This window comes from Cajanus cajan, chromosome 6 (assembly GCF_000230855.2).
Source record: "Cajanus cajan strain Asha chromosome 6, NIPB_CcT2T_4, whole genome shotgun sequence".
NCBI classification, from domain to species: domain Eukaryota; kingdom Viridiplantae; phylum Streptophyta; class Magnoliopsida; order Fabales; family Fabaceae; genus Cajanus; species Cajanus cajan.
In genome coordinates this window covers 44,528,359-44,547,245 of record NC_138522.1, presented here as the reverse complement: position 1 = coordinate 44,547,245, position 18,887 = coordinate 44,528,359, and the positions used below count along the sequence as shown (strand labels likewise).

The 18,887-nt window shown below is 32.3% G+C and overlaps 3 protein-coding genes across 4 annotated transcripts; 1 reads left to right on the top strand and 2 right to left on the bottom strand.

Moving 5' to 3' along the window:
• The first annotated feature begins 852 nt into the window (after positions 1-852).
• On the top strand, positions 853-7,605 carry LOC109796204 (ATP-dependent 6-phosphofructokinase 6). The gene is made up of 13 exons (XM_020355883.3): positions 853-1,313; positions 1,414-1,460; positions 1,561-1,600; positions 1,952-2,014; positions 2,116-2,253; positions 3,130-3,288; positions 3,457-3,510; positions 4,293-4,361; positions 4,493-4,622; positions 5,025-5,290; positions 6,135-6,183; positions 6,345-6,499; positions 6,932-7,605. Exons 1-13 carry the CDS (start codon positions 1,209-1,211, stop codon positions 7,211-7,213), a joined length of 1,557 nt encoding a protein of 518 aa, XP_020211472.1. The 5' UTR covers positions 853-1,208; the 3' UTR covers positions 7,214-7,605.
• A 3,142-nt stretch (positions 7,606-10,747) lies between these two features.
• LOC109797388 (serine/threonine-protein kinase Aurora-1) lies at positions 10,748-14,732 on the bottom strand. 2 transcript variants are annotated; one of them, XM_083077166.1, is made up of 9 exons: positions 14,538-14,732; positions 14,173-14,286; positions 12,885-13,031; positions 12,707-12,802; positions 11,830-11,925; positions 11,643-11,739; positions 11,443-11,560; positions 11,135-11,207; positions 10,748-11,022 (listed from the first exon to the last, which is right to left on the bottom strand). In XM_083077166.1, the coding sequence occupies exons 1-9, from the start codon at positions 14,640-14,642 to the stop codon at positions 10,921-10,923; spliced, it is 948 nt and encodes a 315-aa protein (XP_082933292.1). In that variant the 5' UTR covers positions 14,643-14,732; the 3' UTR covers positions 10,748-10,920. The 2 variants fall into 2 exon arrangements, with proteins under 2 accessions (XP_082933292.1, XP_020213003.1); XM_020357414.2 differs by having other exon boundaries at positions 14,408-14,545.
• Positions 14,733-15,481: 749 nt separating this feature from the next.
• On the bottom strand, positions 15,482-18,425 carry LOC109796980 (serine/threonine-protein kinase Aurora-2). Its single transcript, XM_020356859.3, has 9 exons — positions 18,268-18,425; positions 18,052-18,174; positions 17,223-17,369; positions 17,047-17,142; positions 16,721-16,816; positions 16,523-16,619; positions 16,299-16,416; positions 15,965-16,037; positions 15,482-15,844 (listed from the first exon to the last, which is right to left on the bottom strand). The coding sequence occupies exons 1-9, from the start codon at positions 18,310-18,312 to the stop codon at positions 15,743-15,745; spliced, it is 897 nt and encodes a 298-aa protein (XP_020212448.1). The 5' UTR covers positions 18,313-18,425; the 3' UTR covers positions 15,482-15,742.
• Positions 18,426-18,887: the final 462 nt, after the last annotated feature.

The window sequence follows — 18,887 nt, the reverse complement described above, 5'->3', positions numbered from 1 at the left end:
TAAATTTTTCATCGATGTGATAATTTGGAGCTAACATTACAGACAACGTGCTCGATTCACAAATAAGGTGGGATTGAACTTTTTAAATTTTAAACACGAAATATATTGTCCTAGTATTTTTAGTCAGTCCTTAACATGAAACACAACTTTAGTCACAACTACAACATTTACAAGCCTAGTATTTTAAACATAAAACATATTGTCTTATATATATCAAGGTTGGTCGATCTAAACAATAACACAGTTGGTAGTGAGGTCTAAAAATTTTGAGTTTATAAAAAGAGATTTTAGGAATGATAATATTAATACAGTCAAAATTTTAAAAGAGACTAATTTATAATTTTTTTTAATGTCTAAAAATCATGATATGAATTATGAAATATATCTGATCGATCATAAATATTTTTATATTATTTAAAAATAAAATATATTTATTATATTAAATGAATAAATAAATAAAACAATGTAACATTTTTAACGTATTAAAACTTTATTTTAATACAAGTTTCCCCTTTCTTGGAAATAATTTGTGGGTATCTAAAAATTAATTTCGAAAAGAATATTTTCTAAAAGTATTATTTTTTAAATCACAAATCAAAATGAGCATTCTCAAAGGCGTATAAAGAGTAATGCAAGTGTGTGGTTCAGCGGTAAAAGTTGATCCATGCTTAAACAAGGTTAAAGATTCAAATCCTATCTTGTATATGTAATAACGTTAAATTTTGAGACTAACTATCCTATTTTTTGAGGTACTTCCAACATAGTTACATTAAAAATATAAAAAAAAAACGTATAAAAAATCCTAAAAGTGAAGTCCATAACAGCGGTAAGCCAGTACTCTAGATTGAACGGTATCTGGTAAAACCGCGCCACCAGTTTTCAGTCACCACCGCATCCTGGTGTCTGGTAAAACCAAGTCCTTAGATTCCGTAAGCACTCTTCGCGCACACACAACTCAACTCTTCAAAACCCTTTCAATCTCTATCGTCCATCTCGAGAACGGATGCACACGGACGGTCCAGATCCATCGTGACCTGTCAGCATTACGATTCTCGTTGAAAGTTGAAACTCTACTAAGCGCTCTTTGTTTTTCCACACTCATTCTACTCTCTCTCTCTCTCTCTCTCGTTCACTCCAGAATCCAAAATCAAAATCTACAAACAAAAACAATAAACAGAGAAATCGCGAAGATTCTGTAGAGGAGAGCAATGGCGTCCAGCGTCTCTGATTCGAAGATGAAAATCGTACACGGCGAGGCCGGTTACATACTCGAAGACGTTCCTCACTTCTCCGACTACGTTCCAAATCTTCATGTATTATTCTCTCTCTCTTGGAGTTCTTCAGTTGCATGTGCGATCTGCATCGCATTCACTTGCGTTTGTTTGTGTCATAGTTTTTTTTTTTTTTTTGCAGACATATCCGAATCCACTGCGATCCAATCCTGCTTACTCGGTTGTTAAGTAAGTGATTCGCTTTATCTAGTGTTGCGATTGTGATCTGAGAATGGAACGTGCTTACTTCGAAACGTTGATTTTCTTTTTCTTTTTTTTTCTTCTCCAGGCAATATTTCGTGCACATGGACGACACTGTTCCTCAGAAGGTTCTATTTATTTATATAAACGACACCGTTTGTACTCTGTGTATTTATTTCGTTTCATCAGTCTCACGCCTTTGTTAGGATTCTTTTGCATTACCTGAGCTATCAAGTATCGACAGCGACTTTGCTATTGAATTAATGTATTATTATGGCTTTGTTCGATGAGCGTGGAACAGGAAACTCTTTCTATTGATTTCTGATAATTAATTATCAGTGACGGAGAGAATAAACTCAATCTCTATTTTATTTTTACACATCCAATGAAAATTAAACTGAAAACTGTGGATTTATTTCTTATATATAAGCATTAACAAGGTGCATTGGTGTTTATACTTTTATTTGGCCTTTCAATAGGTTGTTGTTCACAAGGATAGTCCAAGAGGTGTACATTTTCGACGTGCAGGACCGCGACAAAAGGTCATTTCCCTTGGCTATCTGTGCATATATTATGAAGAATATTTAAGAATATATAATCAATTTTGTTTCAACTCACCGAAACCTAATAATATGCTGTTCAGGTATACTTTAAATCAGATGATGTACATGCGTGCATCGTCACGTGTGGTGGACTCTGCCCTGGCCTCAACACTGTTATAAGGGAAATTGTCTGTGGACTTTCTTACATGTACGGAGTTAACAAAGTCCTTGGCATAGATGTGAGTGAGTAAATTTTCTTTTGATGCAAGTTTATTGCATTATAAGCTCCTCTGGATTATATAATCTGTGATTTATGCATTAGTAAAGAAAGTTTACATTGTTATGATGTGCTTCTCTGTCCCTGACTTCTTTGTGTGTGTATGTATTGTTTCATTATGGTAAATCAAATTGTGTGGATAGTACACCATACACAATCAATCAAACAAAGCTCTGTATGATTTATAAGTGCTCTAGTTTGATTCGTTCCTATTTTCTTCTCTTATTAGTGTTTATTAAAAAGTTTATCCAAACTAGATGTGTTTAGACGCATCTAATTGTCTTTATGAGCATTTTAATGTTTGTTTCAAGCAAGTTATAGTTCTCACAGTGGCTTCGTTTTTCTTTATTACATTAGATCTATAAACTTTGTATTATTGTGAATCAAAATCTGATTACTCTGGTTTGAAATTTCTTGCAACAAAACAATAAATGTTCATTTGGGAATCTTGGTAACCTATGCAACAAATCATGAGCACTTTTTCTTAATTGATTCTTGCCACGATGGTAAACATATGTGAATGAAACATTAATGGTGATGGTAAGCTGACTAGCTGCTTTGATAGCATTCCAATAATGGGGAGGTTAGATGAAACCTACCTTTTTGCATTTACTTTGAAAAGACAGCATCTTTAATACAAAAAGTGTGATATTGTGTTTACATGAGACATGTGTATTTTATTGTTTTGTGAGTTCTAACAATGCTGGTGTTTAATGAGAACTTCCTATGGATACCTATTAAACTGAGCAAACTTTTGGGTTTCATGAAGACAATTTTACTCTTCATTTTATTTTATTTTCATGTTGTTCTTTTAACTATTGTATCCAATATTACACAGGGTGGTTATAGAGGTTTTTATTCCAAGAACACCATTACTTTAACACCTAAGGTGGTCAATGACATCCATAAGCGTGGTGGTACAATTCTTGGGACATCACGAGGGGGGCATGATACTGGCAAGATAGTTGACAGCATCCAGGATCGAGGGATTAATCAGGTTTACCATGTGGCAACTGTATTCTAATTAAGTGTCTAATGATGATGAATGCTGGAATTATAAATTTAGAGTTTTTTTATTTTATTAATTTTTTATATCAATGTACTTAAAACCTAAGTAGGCAATTGTCATGGCATGGGTTTTCATTGTTTGGGTTGTGGTTTACAGGTTTATATTATTGGAGGAGATGGAACACAGAGAGGAGCATCTGTGATTTATGAGGTATAGGCATATAGCAATTCAAACTTAATAATGTAATGTTTCTCAGTTTGGTCTACAATAAGAAAAATAAGAATATCATTCCATTCAAGAAGAAATATGTTTGATAATACCTTTTTAAGATTGCAAATCCACATATTTGTGTAGTTTATTTGTTGAATTTCTTGATTACGTCTAATGAAACTAACTAATCAGATGCTCCAAATTTAGTTTGCCTTCTGCATCTCAGTTAAAATTTCATAAATTTCCATATGTTCACTCTGAATGCTAATCCCCAAAGAGAAGTAATTTCGAATGATAAATTATAGTTTATTAATAATTACTGACAAGTATTGTATTCATGCCTTCTATTTTCCAAGTTTGGGTAAAATTGTTAATCAGTATCTTTTGGGAACTATATTTTTTATTATGTATGCATATTTCTGCTCTCTTACGTTTGCTAGCCCTTTTCTTTCCAAAATTAATGCAAATGATGAATAGTTTATACCTTAAGTGTAAATGTGGTTTCTGTGACAAAGTTGACCCATGTCTTCAAGAACAATTTCAATAATGTGTCAAACTATGTTGATTAACTTGATTTCCAAATGTAGTTTTCGTGGTGCATGCTGCCGTTTACAGTTTGGTCAAGATTGATGGTAGTTTCAAGGGTTGGCTAGAAGCAAGTTTTTTCTAAAAGAAATTTTGTTGCATAACTTTTATATCTGCCTGATCAACCTGTTATCATTCTTGGCATCTTTTGATATATATGAAGTAAGCATTCTGAATAGATTTTGGTTATTATACAGGAAGTTAGACGGCGGGGTCTGAAAGTAGCAATTGCTGGAATTCCTAAAACCATAGACAATGACATCCCGGTATGCCTGTTCACAATGTCATGATTTTTTGTTCCTCTAGAACTCTAATCTTATCATTAAAATACTTCTGAAATGTTGGTTATATATCTATGATAGAAGAAATTTCATGTGGGGATTGTCTTCTTATTTAGGTTATTGATAAATCCTTTGGTTTTGATACTGCGGTCGAGGAGGCTCAACGTGCCATTAATGCAGCACATGTTGAAGCTGAAAGTGTTGAGAATGGCATTGGTGTTGTAAAGCTAATGGGACGATATAGTGGTATGTATACTTTGCTTTTGTTTGATATCTTTCAGGAATCTAATTTGGACGATTCAAACCCTATTTTGTCTGTCAATTCAAATGTCAATGACCAAAATCAGTAAAATGTTTCACTGTCAACTCTCTTTAACTAGACTTGTTTATTTTGGAGTTGGCTCCCAAGAGTGAGGGAAGTGCAATTTAGAGGATAAAGTGCACTAATAACTATTTATTAGAAAATTGATGAACGAGATTGTAAGTAACTTAATTTTTTTAATATATTTATTCGATTTTATCATAATCCTCAAATGTTGATTGTTTAATCAACAATTGTTAGTTCATTTTATTCTCTTAAGTGCACCAGTTGCTTTAGAGGAGCTGGATCTATTTTCTTTTTCTGTTATGATGATCCTGTGACTGCAGGTTTTATTGCAATGTATGCTACTCTTGCTAGCAGAGATGTGGACTGTTGCTTGATTCCAGAGTCACCTTTCTACCTTGAAGGTAAGGGTGGACTTTTTGAATTTGTTGACAAAAGGCTGAAAGAAAATGGGCATATGGTCATAGTCATAGCAGAGGGAGCAGGACAAGATCTTCTTACAGAAAGTATGCAGGCCATGGACCAGAAAGATGCTTCTGGAAACAAACTACTTCAAGATGTTGGTTTATGGATATCTCATAAGATCAAGGTGACTTGTACATGAGATGGTTCTTAAAACCTTTTCATCAGAAATTTGTGCAGCATAATTCTACTTGCCTAGTTATACATCTCTATGAGGAATTAAGCACTTGGGGAGCTTGCTTTCCCAATTATATCTTAATTTCTTTGATAGAAACTGGATCAGCATTATACAAAAAGAAATGAATTTGTATGGAATTCTCAAGGTATTCAAGAGACCCTGTTCGCTCCCCATTCTCTAAGAGTACAATCCTTTCTCAAATGACAGGATATCCCTCCCATTTAGTCCCCTATTCTTATTTAGAGGCCACTGGCATTGTTACTTCTGGTTATTCCCACTCAACTAACTTATTCAGGCTCACTGCCTGATATATTGTAATTAACTACTAATGTGGGTTACCTAACAATATTCTTTTGATTAATTTAAACCTTAACGGGGCCTGTATCAACTCCCTTAAGATAGATGCCATAACAATATAAACTTTGCCTGTGGCTTAGCACTAAAAACAATTTTGAATTAGTGAACTATTAGAGAATATGAAAATAGTTGAGAAATTTTTTGTAAGTGTCATTTGATGAAACATTTTGAGTAGAGTTTCTCCTGATTTTGTTTCCTATGGACTATCATTAGTGCACATATCCTTGCCTATCAGGAAAAACCACACCATTTATCATACTCCTCCCCATCTTTGCCAGTTGCTAGATGGCATGTATATAGTTATGTACTTTTTTTTTTTTTTTTTTGTATTTACAAGTCTTGCATGTTATTGTTAAGATCTTTCTAGCCACAAAAATCAATCTGTGCAATTCTCTCTCTCTGTCACTTTTAATAAACATTTGCCATGCTGTAATAGGATCACTTTGCAAAGAAGGATACGATTGACATCAATCTTAAATATATAGGTCAGTTTCTCTAGCAGCGTTCTCTTCCTTTTGACCTATTTATATCTTTGTCTTCCATTTTTATTTTAAGGTTTTCTAAAAATTTGACTTTATTATGTAATTTTAACTTGGTTATCTGCCTAGTGGGATAATGTTTTGTTGTTTGTTGTTGTATCTGCTAGATCCAACTTACATGATCCGGGCAATTCCAAGCAATGCATCAGATAATGTCTACTGCACACTTCTTGCTCAGAGTGCAGTCCATGGTGCAATGGCAGGGTATACTGGGTTTACAAGTGGACTGGTCAATGGTAGACATACTTATATTCCATTCAATGTAAGTTACTGCATATCCTTAACCCATAATGTGTTGCTCTTTCTTGGTTTGGGTACAATAATTTTTCACTCTTGTTTAATACCAACTGGTGATTGGTGTAAGTGATACATGCTTGATTCCCCCCACACCCCAGCAATTAAGATCTCTAGTTTGATCCTTGTGTATGGAACTTTTTTTAACTGGACTTGAATAGGATTGCATTCTATGAAGAATACCTGTAGTTAGGAAAACAAAATGCAGAGATATTTGCAACTGAGCTACTCATTATATGGAAGAATGATATACATAAGTTTGTTTTATGTTTTCACTACACCCTGCGCATAAGAACGTGCCTATTTGTTTTCTATTGCATCTCCAATTTTATATTGATGTTAGTATTTTCCCAAGATCAGAAATGTTCTTTACAATAGTATGTTTGAATTTTATACCCAGAGAATCACCGAGAAGCAGAACAAGGTGGTGATTACTGACAGAATGTGGGCAAGACTCCTTTCTTCAACCAACCAGCCAAGCTTTTTGAGCCCTAAAGATTTAGATGAAGCCAAGAAAGCCAAAGAACCTCCAACCCAATTGTTAGAAGGGAACAATTGCAATGATGTTGATGAAGCCGATGAAAAAGAACAACCTCCCACTCAGTTGTTCGAAGGGGACAATTTTAAATATGAACAAGAATCAGGAAACCACGCAGACAATAGTATCAAGACAGAAAATTAGATATAGGCTTGTTTATCTACAACTGTATCTGGTAACATGTTTTTAGCATTTGACCCTCTAGCCCTACATCCTCCAAATCCCTGGAGTATTGGGAGCTGTTCTTTTTGTCCGTTTCCATGTTTTGCAAGTTGGTACGTCTTTCTTTATAAAGACCGCCTTCTTGTGTGATCTTTGTACTCGGAAGATTTTGTCATTGAATTTTTAACCTAGCTCATTAAGAATCGAACGGAATTATATAATGAGGGGATTAGGGGACTAATTTATCTGGTTGTTGTTCTCTGTTTTTGGTTGTGACTTGAGTTTTTTTATATTCAGTTTTGCTGGAACGAAGCTGAAAAGAGTGTTATGTTTATGTATGCAATAAAGTTTCTTAAATGATTAGACTTGTGCAATGTGTGCTTTTTGTGATATGCCTCACCTGAGCTCAATCTCACATTCCTTATAGGGTGTTTGGTTCCAAGTTTAACGTGTACGGAAACAATTTCATTGCTTTCAAGATGATCATAATCACTTTTATTATGTTTAGTTATTAGCATAATTAATTTTAAGATGTACAAATTCACATGTAATTGGGAGCAATTATTACTAGTTTTTTTATTAAATAAAATCAATTTTGAGGTTTTATATATCCCGATTTATAATTATAACAAGCTTTTGAATAATATTCAATATAAAAATCACTTCATATCTTTTGTTATCCTAACGTTATTTTTTTTCTCATATGTTTACTCAAAATTAATTATGCAAATTCACATTGATATATAATGAATTATATCAATGTATATCCAAATATACATAAAAAAAATATACACAATTTTCTAACACCTATTTTATTTTCAAATTGTCTATATTATGCAGCGTTTGGTCATATGTCCAACATATCCGTCCCATCTGAGTTTACATCCATATTCATACTATAAATTCTTTTTTACCTCATTTTACACTTAATTTTTTTTAACTAAATTCTTTTTCACCTTCTTTTACACTTAAATAATTTATATTTTAAACTAATACTCATTTATTGCTTTTATATGTGTGTGCACAAGCATAAAATATGCACTCACATAGATTGGACTCCACTAGTCATCCATTGCAATGGTTACTTGGACCTACCTTTAGATAGCATACACATTATAAAAGGATTTCTCAAATAGTTTGTTATGTAGCGTGTTTTCTCATCCTTGTATATCAAACTTAGGCTGAGATTCATGTTCTTGTTAAAAAAAACCATTTTTGTTCTTCTACCTCTCACTGTTATTCATAAGCATTTCTGAAACAATTTGTTATACGATGTAAATTTTCTATTCCTTGTATCTTTTTAATCATTGAGTTGAGACCCACGTTCAGGGTCAAAGTACTTTTCTTTAACACCTACCTATTTTATATTTTAAAATAGTAAAATATTATTAATCAATTATTGCCTAAACGTATGTACTTTTTTTGTATTAAATATATACAAAACTTTTTAGTTTAGGATACGCGTTCTGAAAGATAAGAGGGTGCTTTTACAAAAAAAAAAAAATGTTAATCACCTAAGTAATCCATTACGGTTATTTGAACCCACCTTTAGATATTATGCACATTGTTTAGTAAAAGGATTAATGGATCAATTTATCTTATACAGTGTAAGTTTTCTATTCCTTGTATCTTTTTCATCATTGAGTTGAGACCCTTATTTGTGGGATAAGTACTTTTCATTAGTACCTACCTATTTCTTATTTTAAAATAGTAAAATATTAATCGATTATTGCTCAATGGTGTGTTTGGATAATGAATTTTACAAATTCAAGAAATTTTAAATTCTTGGTATTTGAATTACTTTGATTTCAATTTTTATCATTCTGAAAATATTTTGTTTGGATAAATCAATTCAAATTTCTCAAATTTTAAATTGTTGGGTTAGATATGATAATTTGATTTTACCATGGTAAATTTGATTTTAAAAATATATTTATATATTGAGATTCTTAAATTAAATTTTATAAAAATAAATATTAGCTAATTTTTAAATATTTAATAAATTTAAAAATTAATATTAAATAATATTTAATAATTTTAAAAATTAATATTAGATAATATTTAATAATTTTAAAAATATTTTTAAATATTTAATAATTAAAATTATGAAGAGATAAGAGATAAGATAAAATATATAAGTGAAATAATAAGAAGAAAAATATGAGGAATTTCAAATTCTTACTTTTTTGGGAGAATTTGAAATTCTACTATTTCAAGAAATTTCACAAATGCTTGAATTTCAAATTCTTTATAAATTCTTCATCCAAACAAGGTATTTCACTTCAAAGAATTTAAAATTCTTCAAATAAATGAATTACTCCATTTAAATTCTCCATCTAAACACACTATAAATGTATTTTAAGTTTAGGATATACACTCTGAAAGATAAATCTGGTCTCATTCTACCATGGGATAGAATATTTGATCACCCACCAAGAAAAATATTTGATAGTCAAAGTGCATAAGAATTCAACATTTCATTATAAAACAATTGAACTTTTTTATTATTATGATTATTGTTATTATTATTATTTCGTTAGATCTCTCTACTTGAGATTGAAGTGCTAAAAATTGTTTATAAAAAAAACTCAAGTATCCAACAAATATGCTACCAAAGGCACTAAAAATAATAGAATCATTAGTATCAGTATGGAGGTTGGAATAATATACTCAAAGTTTTAAGTTTAAATTTGATATTGTTAATGTAATTCCAACGGATAAAAAATAGAGTAAATTACATTTGCATTCCCTATATTTTTTTAAGATTACGGTCAATATTTCTTCATAATTTAAACATATAGTAAGACTCCTTAAAAGTTAAACAAATGTTACACTAACCTCCCCTAATCCCAAAGATGATGCCACATGACTTGCACATAACTTTTAATGAATTTTTGTCTTCCTAAAATCCCCTCATCTTCTCTAAGTGCTCCATTCACCTCTTTCTCTCTTTTGCCTCTCTCAACAAGTCATGGAACAGTTGAAGAAGATGAGAGCATTTTAGAAAGCAAAAAATTCACTAAAAATTATATGTAGGTCACATGACATTATCTTTGAAGTTAGGAGAGGTCAATGTAGGATTTGTTTAATTATTAATGAATCTTACTGTGGGTCTAAAGTATGAAGAAATATCGGCCACAATCTTAAAAATAAAATATAGGGAGTACAAATATAATTTCCTAAAAAATAAAACAAACTTGAAACTATGTTTAACTTTCAGATGATGTGATAGAGCATCAAACCAATAAATATTGCTGCATTAATTAAAGTGTGATGACAGATTAGATTTAATTTTAATACGTGAGATTGTTGGCTAACATGAGGTTGTTGTTAAGCCAAACAAAATTGAGTGAACTCTGTTGTTTATTTGTTGAGAAAAAAAAAATAAGGAAGATCAATTAAGAATTGATTGACAAAAAAAAAAAAAAAACAGAAGATGCTTAACTTAATTCTAAGTACGATAAGGACTTAGAAAGAAAATCTCAATTTTCGGCTGTAATTTGGATGTGGATTGAATAACGTATAAATACTTTTGAACATTTTTTTTAGTAGAAGATTTGTAGCATGCCGGAGACTATGCATAATTGATCGAACTCTATATTTTTGCATTTATTTCACTTTTCACAAATTAGATCATAAGAAAATTTGCAATTTTTTTTCCAACAAATAAAAAAAAATGATGAGGTACTCTAGCCCCTATATACACCGGACGGCTCCGCATTCTGAACAATCCAAGGGTGTTCAAGGAGTTTGTGCAATGGTAGACGTTGAGAGGAATCCTTGACCAGCATCTGTTTTAATAAGAAATAGAGAAATTAGTTACCAAGGCAAATTGCCTCAAACAGTATCCTTGAGATAGAGACTTTGACAAAAAAAATAAAGTAGTGCTACAAGACGCAAAACCTGACGAATGAGATCCTTTGCGGTGGAAGACACAATTGGTTTAGGAGGGAACTTGAGATCCACTCGTACTATTCTGCAAAATCGAAGGTTTACAAATAGCTTAAAAGGGGAAATTGAGATCTACTTGCACTACAATTTATATTGAATGTTTACAGATTGTATTTGTAGTTTATAAAAAGAACACCAGACACGGAACGTAGCATGAAGCACAGTAGAGTCGGTAGCACTAGCACCCTAGCTTTAGGGTGGGATAATAAAAAAACAGTCTGCCCATGATACTAATGCTAATTCAAAGGCTTAGTACTTACTTCCTGTAAGTTTCAGAATGCTCTTTAGCATCAAAAGGAGGGACTCCATAGAGAAACTCATAGCACATGACACCAAGGCTCCATATATCCACACTCGCATCATGTTCTACATTCTCCACTGTTGAAACCTCAAAAATGTTTAGAAGAAATATAGCGGGGCGTCATATATAGTGAGAGTGATTCATTTGACGTAAGCATACCCATCTCGGGAGGAAGATAATCCAGTGTGCCACACATGGTCCTCCTGCGATTGAATGCATGCACCGACCATCCAAAGTCTGCTATTTTCAGTTCACCCTGACAATAACAATGAAAAGATGATGATTTAATAATGAATACAAGGTGAGGACATCAAAAAGATCATGCAAGAAACAGAAGCCTAGGTACCTGAGCACCAATAAGAATGTTCTCTGGTTTTATATCCCTATGTATTACATGTTTTCCATGGCAATATATAAGGGCTCTGGCCAATGATGCAAGATACTGCATCAATCACAAAATAAACATCATTTTGTCAATCTCAGAAGAATGTTCAAGTAGAACACATGCATGTAGCCTGACATGTAAGAAATATTGAACCTTAATTTATAACTTATAATACTATAAAATTAAGTTATTTAGAAATCTTTAGTCTATAATTTATAATACAGTACAATTAAGTTATTTAAAAGCAGAAGCATACCTCCAGTAGCCATTGATACAAAAATCTATTCCAAAGAATTTCTCACAAATTAAATACTCAATACCTAATAGAAGGCTTAGTATTTAGAGAAAGGGAAGGAATTCTTCTAGTCTTAAGCCCTTCTAGTTTTAGGCTTTTCTAAAGTGTGTGAATCAATGGGACATCATAAGCTTAAGCAAGCAAGGGATCCCTCATAAATTGCAAAAAATGTAAGTGACCCCATATTAACTCCTCCATAAAGAGTAAATAATACAAAATTGTTAAAGTTATTCCTTAATTATATTCTGATTATTGACAATAATTGAGCCACTTTAATTTTTATACATTATTATTATTATTATTATATTCCAACATGGCAAACACATTATAACTTCTACCCCGACCAACACATGACTTGTCAACTACACATTCTATTTTACTCAAGTCAGATGTTTCAGACTTTTCATTATTTACTTGATCTTAGTATCTCGATACAATTGTGTAGGAAAAAATTACATCAGCCAATATGGATTTTAGTAATCCACAAACAACAGTACATAGGTAGAGGCAAGAACCAGCTTTGCTGTATGATATATTACTTACAGTAGCTGCACGCCTTTCACTGAAATATTTACATTTCTGCAATTCCTTGTAAAGTTCACCTTTGAGTGCATACTCTAAAATCAAATAAACTCGTTTCTGCGACGAAGTTATTTCACAGAAAATGTTAATATTAGTGAATTTAACCCTCTTCAGCAATCAGCATAAACAAGAAATATACCTGATCATAAAAGTATCCATAAAGGCGCAAGATGTTGGGATGTCGGAGATGACTTTGTATTTCAACTTCTCGTCGAAGTTGATGCACAACTTCGGAGTGTTGCAATTGACTCTTAAAGAGTACCTTCAAAGCAACAATATGATTACTCTGCACCAAAATCACATTTCAGTTTCACAATAAATTTAACATGTGAAAACAAGGTGAAGAGAAACCATATGCACAAATCAACAACAATAATAAATAGAGTATAGTAAATTACACGACATTTCCTGAAGTTTGGTCAAACTGCATGTACATTCAGTTCTTTTTTTATCCCTACACTAACCCCTTAATTGTTTGAAAAATATTACACAAACTTTCATTAAATATTTGAAAAACATTACATCATGTTCCCCTTTCAAAAAGGTCGTTATAAACATTAGAAAACATGCTTAGGAAGTGTTAATGTAATTTATTCTAATAAATACTCCCCATTCATTTTTAATAGTTTTTTTTAGTAAAATTTTGTTTTTTTTTTTCCCAAAGTTCAAGACAATTTCTTTTTTGAAGGGAAGGTCAAGACAAAATTAATTATTTGTTTGTCAATTATATCTTTACCGTAATTTTTAATAAATTTACAATTTAACAACTAATACACATTTATTATGGAGTAAAGTCATAGAGGATATAATATGAAACATAAAAATTATTGCGTTTCTTGGTGAAAAACCTCAAACGACTATTAAAGAGAACAGAGGTAGTATATCATAACCATATAAGATAAAACATATACAAATCAACAGTGGTCCTGTGTAATGCAATCAATGGCTTTTATCTTAAACCAACAATTCCAGACGCCATAGGTGAAGACACATTGAATACATTGCATTTCTAACACACTCGCCCAAGCAAGAGCCTTTTGGGCTCTAACTGCACAATGCACAGCAGCACATGCCTCTACCTACTTTGTGTTGAAATGTTAGTTTTTTAGGCAAAGATGAGAAAACCTTGTTGTGACAAACCCCAACAATGCCAAAAACTTGACTCTAAACAGATTCACATTCAAACCCTCAATGAGAAATTTGAAGAGAAAATGTGAATCCCGTACAAACTTGCCAAAGCAATCCAAAATAGTGGGAACTTCCCCCCAAACAAATGTAAAGATATGGCAAATCAATAAGGAAATGAAATAATCCATAGAACTATTCATGATGAGAATAATAACCCCTTACATGACCAAAAACATGAACAACAGAATTGGTAACATAAAAAATAGTGTTAGTTGAGGCAGGAGAAGAGAAAAGCTCACACTCTTTTCTCTAACCAAATAGACTTGGCCGAATTTTCCCTTTCCAAGAGGTTTTCCAATGTCAAAATCATTAAGCGTCCACCTTCTTTGCTCCATACCCGAACCCCAAAAAAACTGGCAAAACGAAGCGCAGACCAATCAGAAGCAAACCTTGTTGCCGATTAATTCCACACACACACAAACAAAAAGTTCATTCCGAGCAACAACGCAAGAAAAATGCAAATTTGGTTCACACTTGGTCAATATCTGGAAATCCACGAATCTCAACAATGACAAATTCAAATTTCAAAGAAGGCAATGGCTACAATACAAATAAATCAGAGAAAGTTGAGAGGGGAAATGAAAACCCTAAACCCTATAGAGACCTTGTGTTGTTCTGTTGTGATTATTAGGGCGTGTTGTGTTGTGCTGTATTTTGTTATGTTTTGGTTTACACAACACATAACAACGGTCGAATAATAGCGCGCCATCCCGCTTTATACGTGTTGACAATCTTTCCTTTCTTTTTTAACATGATGATTAAAAACTAAATATTTATTGATTCAAAAATTATTATCATATAAATGATTAAAAACATTTAATGAAAAGTAAGTATTAAAAATTTTAATTATTTTTTATATCTGTTTAATAACATGTTTTTAAAGTTGAGTCGTTTAAATAAATAATTTCATTTTTTATGACTTTATCTAATTCTTTTTATTTAATAATTTTTTTATAAAAATAAGAAAAATTATAAAGATGGTCGTAATGAGAATTCAATTTAGGTACCCCAACCACCAAATTAATCCTAATATTTTTTAATAAAAACTTTTAATTTAATAATTAAAATAAAAAATTTAAATTCTTAGAATTTAGTTAAAATTGGTATTAATTCTTATATTTTAATAAAATTAATGATTTTAACAAAATTTTGTCTTAATTCGATCTCAAACACAAGACATGTTTGAATGTACATCCGAGATCCACGTTTTAGATTCAATTTCAAACACTTATTAACAAAGTTGACTTAAGCTTGCTTGAAAGAAATTAGTATTATTATTTTTTATATATTTTAATAAAAATGATGGTTTTCAAAAAAGTTTTGACATATTGAGGTTTGATCTTATTATTCATTTTGAGTCGATTTTAACCTAATAACAAATTGATCTAAGCACACAACATACAAAGCATGGTAATTTTGACCTAATAACAAAACAAGGTATTATTTGAATTCCTGTTGAATCAACCGAGATTTAACAAAGAGATTGCTTTATGCACTCAATTTCTTTTGTGCGAATTCGCCAGCAGAGTTTTAGAATGAACCCCAAAATGCTCTGCCCCTGAACAAATCAGTTATATTTATAGCCTTGTAGGGGTAGGGTTTACAATAAAATAATAAGGTGACATCAGTTATTCTAATCAAATAGTAACATCTCTCAACCAAAATGGTTGCATCATCTCTAAACGTAGCAACTTCTTCAAATAGTTGCACCGTCTCTAAACCAGCGGTTGTTTCAAATACCTTCAAAGCAGCTTCTATTCTGATGGTTTCCACGATTAAGGAAAATACAAAAAAAAATGATGAGGTGCACTAGCCCCTGTATACACCGGATGGCTCTGCATTCTGAACAATCCAAGGGTGTTCAAGGAGTTTGTGCAATGGTAGACGCTGAGAGGAATCCTTGACCAGCATCTGTAAATTAAAAAAAAAAATTAACAGAGGAAAGAGCTACTCAGGGGATGCTCACAAATTTCTTATCAAAGGCAATCCTCGAGATCCACTTGACAAAAAATAAATCATAGTGCTACAAACCTGACTAATGAGATCCTTTGCAGCGGAAGACACTATTGGCTTAGGAGGGAACTTGAGATCCACTTGTACTATCCTGCCAATTTGAAGGTTTACAAATAGTTTAAGATGGGATGTTTTGACATATTAAATATATTAAATGTTTACAAATAGTTCATAAAAAAGACACCAGACTCGGAAAGTAACATGAAGCACAGTAGCATTAGCACCTAGTCCGTTCGAACTGTTTTGTCCATATACAGCTTTACAATTATAGCCCCTTTAGCTTTTGGATAAAAAAATACATAGTCTGTGCATGATACTAATGCTAATTTATATTCAACAACTTGGTACTTACCTCCTGTAAGTATCAGAATGTTCTTTAGCCTCAAAAGGAGGGACTCCATAAAGAAACTCATAGCACAGGACACCAAGGCTCCATATATCCACACTCGCATCATGTTCTACACTCTCCACTGTTAAAACCTCAAAAGTGTTTAGAAGAAATATAGTGGTGCATCATCTATGGAGAGAATAACACCTAAAATATTTGAAAGAGTGAGTCATGTAACATAAGCATACCCATCTCAGGAGGAAGGTAATCCAGTGTGCCACACATGGTCCGCCTGCGATTGAATGTATGCACTGACCACCCAAAGTCTGCTATTTTCAGCTCACCCTAACAATGCAAAGATGTTAACATAATAATAGTCAACACAAAATGAGGACAACAAGCAAAAGGACCACATAAGAAACAGCAGTTTGGGTATAGGAGATCACCTGTGCACCAATAAGAAGGTTCTCTGGTTTAATGTCCCTATGTATTACATGCTTTCCATGACAATATATAAGGGCTCGGGCCAATGATGCAACATACTGCCTCAATCGCAAAATAAACATTAACTTGTCAGTCTCAGAAGCAATTCAAGTATACATCAGTCAATATCTTAAATGTCCTATCTCCTATGTATTACATGAATAAATGCTTCTTAATATCTTAATAAAATTGTGTAGAAAAAAAATAATCAGTCAATATGGAACTTGTAATCCACAAACAATAGCATATGGGGAAAGGAAAAGATCGAACTCTGCTGAAAAGAACTTACAGTAGCTGCACGCCTTTCACTGAAATATTTGCATCTTTGCAATTCCTTGTAAAGTTCACCTTTGGGTGCATACTCTAAAATCAAATAAACTCGCTTCTGCAATGAAGTTATTTCACAGAAATGTAAATAGCATTGAATTTAACCCTCTTCCACATTATCAGCATAAACAAACATACCTGATCATAGAAGTATCCATAGAGGCGCAAGATGTGGGGATGTCGGAGATGACTCTGGATTTCAACTTCTCTTCTAAGTTGATGCACAACTTGGGATTGTTGCAACTGGCTCTTAAAGAGTACTTTCAAAGCAACAATATGATTACTCTGTATCAAAACCAAATTTCAGTTTCACAATAAAATTAACATGTGAAAACAAGAAGGTGAAGAGCAACCATCTGTACAAATCAACATCGATAATACAATCTTAATTCCTAACTACTCCAGTTCAGATACGCACAAATCAACAATGATCATGTGTAATGCAATAGCTCTTATTTTAAACCAACAATTCCAGTATCTAGTTAGGTGAAGGCACGTTACATGCTTTATATTCCATCCCAAACACACCACGCAAGAGCCCTTTGGGCTTCAACAACGGAAAAAATACATAGCAGCACCCGCCTTGCTTGAATGCAAATTGATATTAGAAGAAAGAAACAGGGGTGAGATGAAACCCTAGACCTTGTCAAAAACCAACAATACCAAAAACTTCAGCTGGCGACTACACCTCTAATCAGTTTCTCATTCAAACCCTCGATGTGAAATTTATGAGACAAGAAAAGTGCTAAAACCCTATAGGCCCATAAATTTAATCTTGCCAAAGCAACCGAGAATAACACGAACTTTTCCCCAAACAAATGAAAAAACAAGGCAAACGACATAATCCATAGAAATTAGTATAATCAAAAACTATCCACGGTCATAAAAATACGAAATGAACAGAAATCCGTAACATAAAAATTAGGGTTAGTCTAGAGAGAAAACGCGGGAGCAATTGAAAGCTCACAGTCTTTTCTCTGGCCAAATAGACATGGCCAAATTTCCCCCTTCCAAGAGGCTTTCCAATATCAAAATCATTGAGCGTCCACCTTCTCTGATCCATATCTGAACCCGAATCCTCCGAAGAAGCCTTGCGAAACCAAAAACGAAACAATCAGAAAATTCACCAAATAGTGTTTATTCAAAAACAAGAAAAAAGAGTTTAATTTGAAGGATTAGATACCTTGTGTTGTTGAGGTTGAAGTTGGGTCTCCGTTGCAATGGCCATTGGTATTGGTATTCAGCAATGGATGAATGCAGAGAGAGAAAATTGAAAGAGTGATTTTAATGTGTTTGTGTTTTGCATTTGCACCCTTTCTTTCTATAACGGTCGAATAACGGATAGTGGGCCACGTGTCCTCATCCCGCTTTCTACGCTTTTCAAATCTTTCTTTTCCTTTTTGTCTTTTTCTACGCCATCAGGAGCGTCTTCTTTATCAACGCGTTACGTGTTGTAAATATAAATAAAAATTAGTATGAAGTTTTAAAAAAATAATTTAATTAAATATTTATTTAATTATTCTTTATTTAACCCAGGCTTTACACCTCCTTTCTCTATAAAATATAAAACAATCTTCTCAAATGAAACAGATTAAAAATAACAACAACAAAAAAAATAAAGAAAGATATTAAAGGAAAAATGTATAAAAATATTTAAATAAATCTATTTTTTAAATATTTCATATATTTTTATTATTAACTTCTCAAAATAGGATTTAACTTCTCTAAAAATAAAAAAGTGAGAAAATAAGATGTATTTATTATTGATTTAGAATTTAAAATTTAAAATTAGTTAAGCTTACA

Bases quoted from the DNA above. Each gene is read 5' to 3' on its own strand.
- LOC109796204 (XM_020355883.3), top strand. From the start codon at position 1,209: ATGGCGTCCAGCGTCTCTGATTCGAAGATGAAAATCGTACACGGCGAG. The intron at 1,314-1,413 runs GTATTATTCTCT...TTTTTTTTGCAG, and splicing joins ACTACGTTCCAAATCTTCAT to ACATATCCGAATCCACTGCG. The intron at 4,623-5,024 runs GTATGTATACTT...CTGTGACTGCAG, and splicing joins GCTAATGGGACGATATAGTG to GTTTTATTGCAATGTATGCT.
- LOC109797388 (XM_083077166.1), bottom strand. From the start codon at position 14,642: ATGGCGCGCTATTATTCGACCGTTGTTATGTGTTGTGTAAACCAAAAC. The intron at 13,032-14,172 runs GTGAGCTTTTCT...ATTTTGGTGCAG, and splicing joins ATTTGGTTAGAGAAAAGAGT to AGTAATCATATTGTTGCTTT. The intron at 11,740-11,829 runs GTACCTAGGCTT...TGTTATTGTCAG, and splicing joins ACATTCTTATTGGTGCTCAG to GGTGAACTGAAAATAGCAGA.
- LOC109796980 (XM_020356859.3), bottom strand. From the start codon at position 18,312: ATGGCCATTGCAACGGAGACCCAACTTCAACCTCAACAACACAAG. The intron at 18,175-18,267 runs GTATCTAATCCT...TGGTTTCGCAAG, and splicing joins TTCAACCTCAACAACACAAG to GCTTCTTCGGAGGATTCGGG. The intron at 16,620-16,720 runs GTGATCTCCTAT...TTGCATTGTTAG, and splicing joins ACCTTCTTATTGGTGCACAG to GGTGAGCTGAAAATAGCAGA.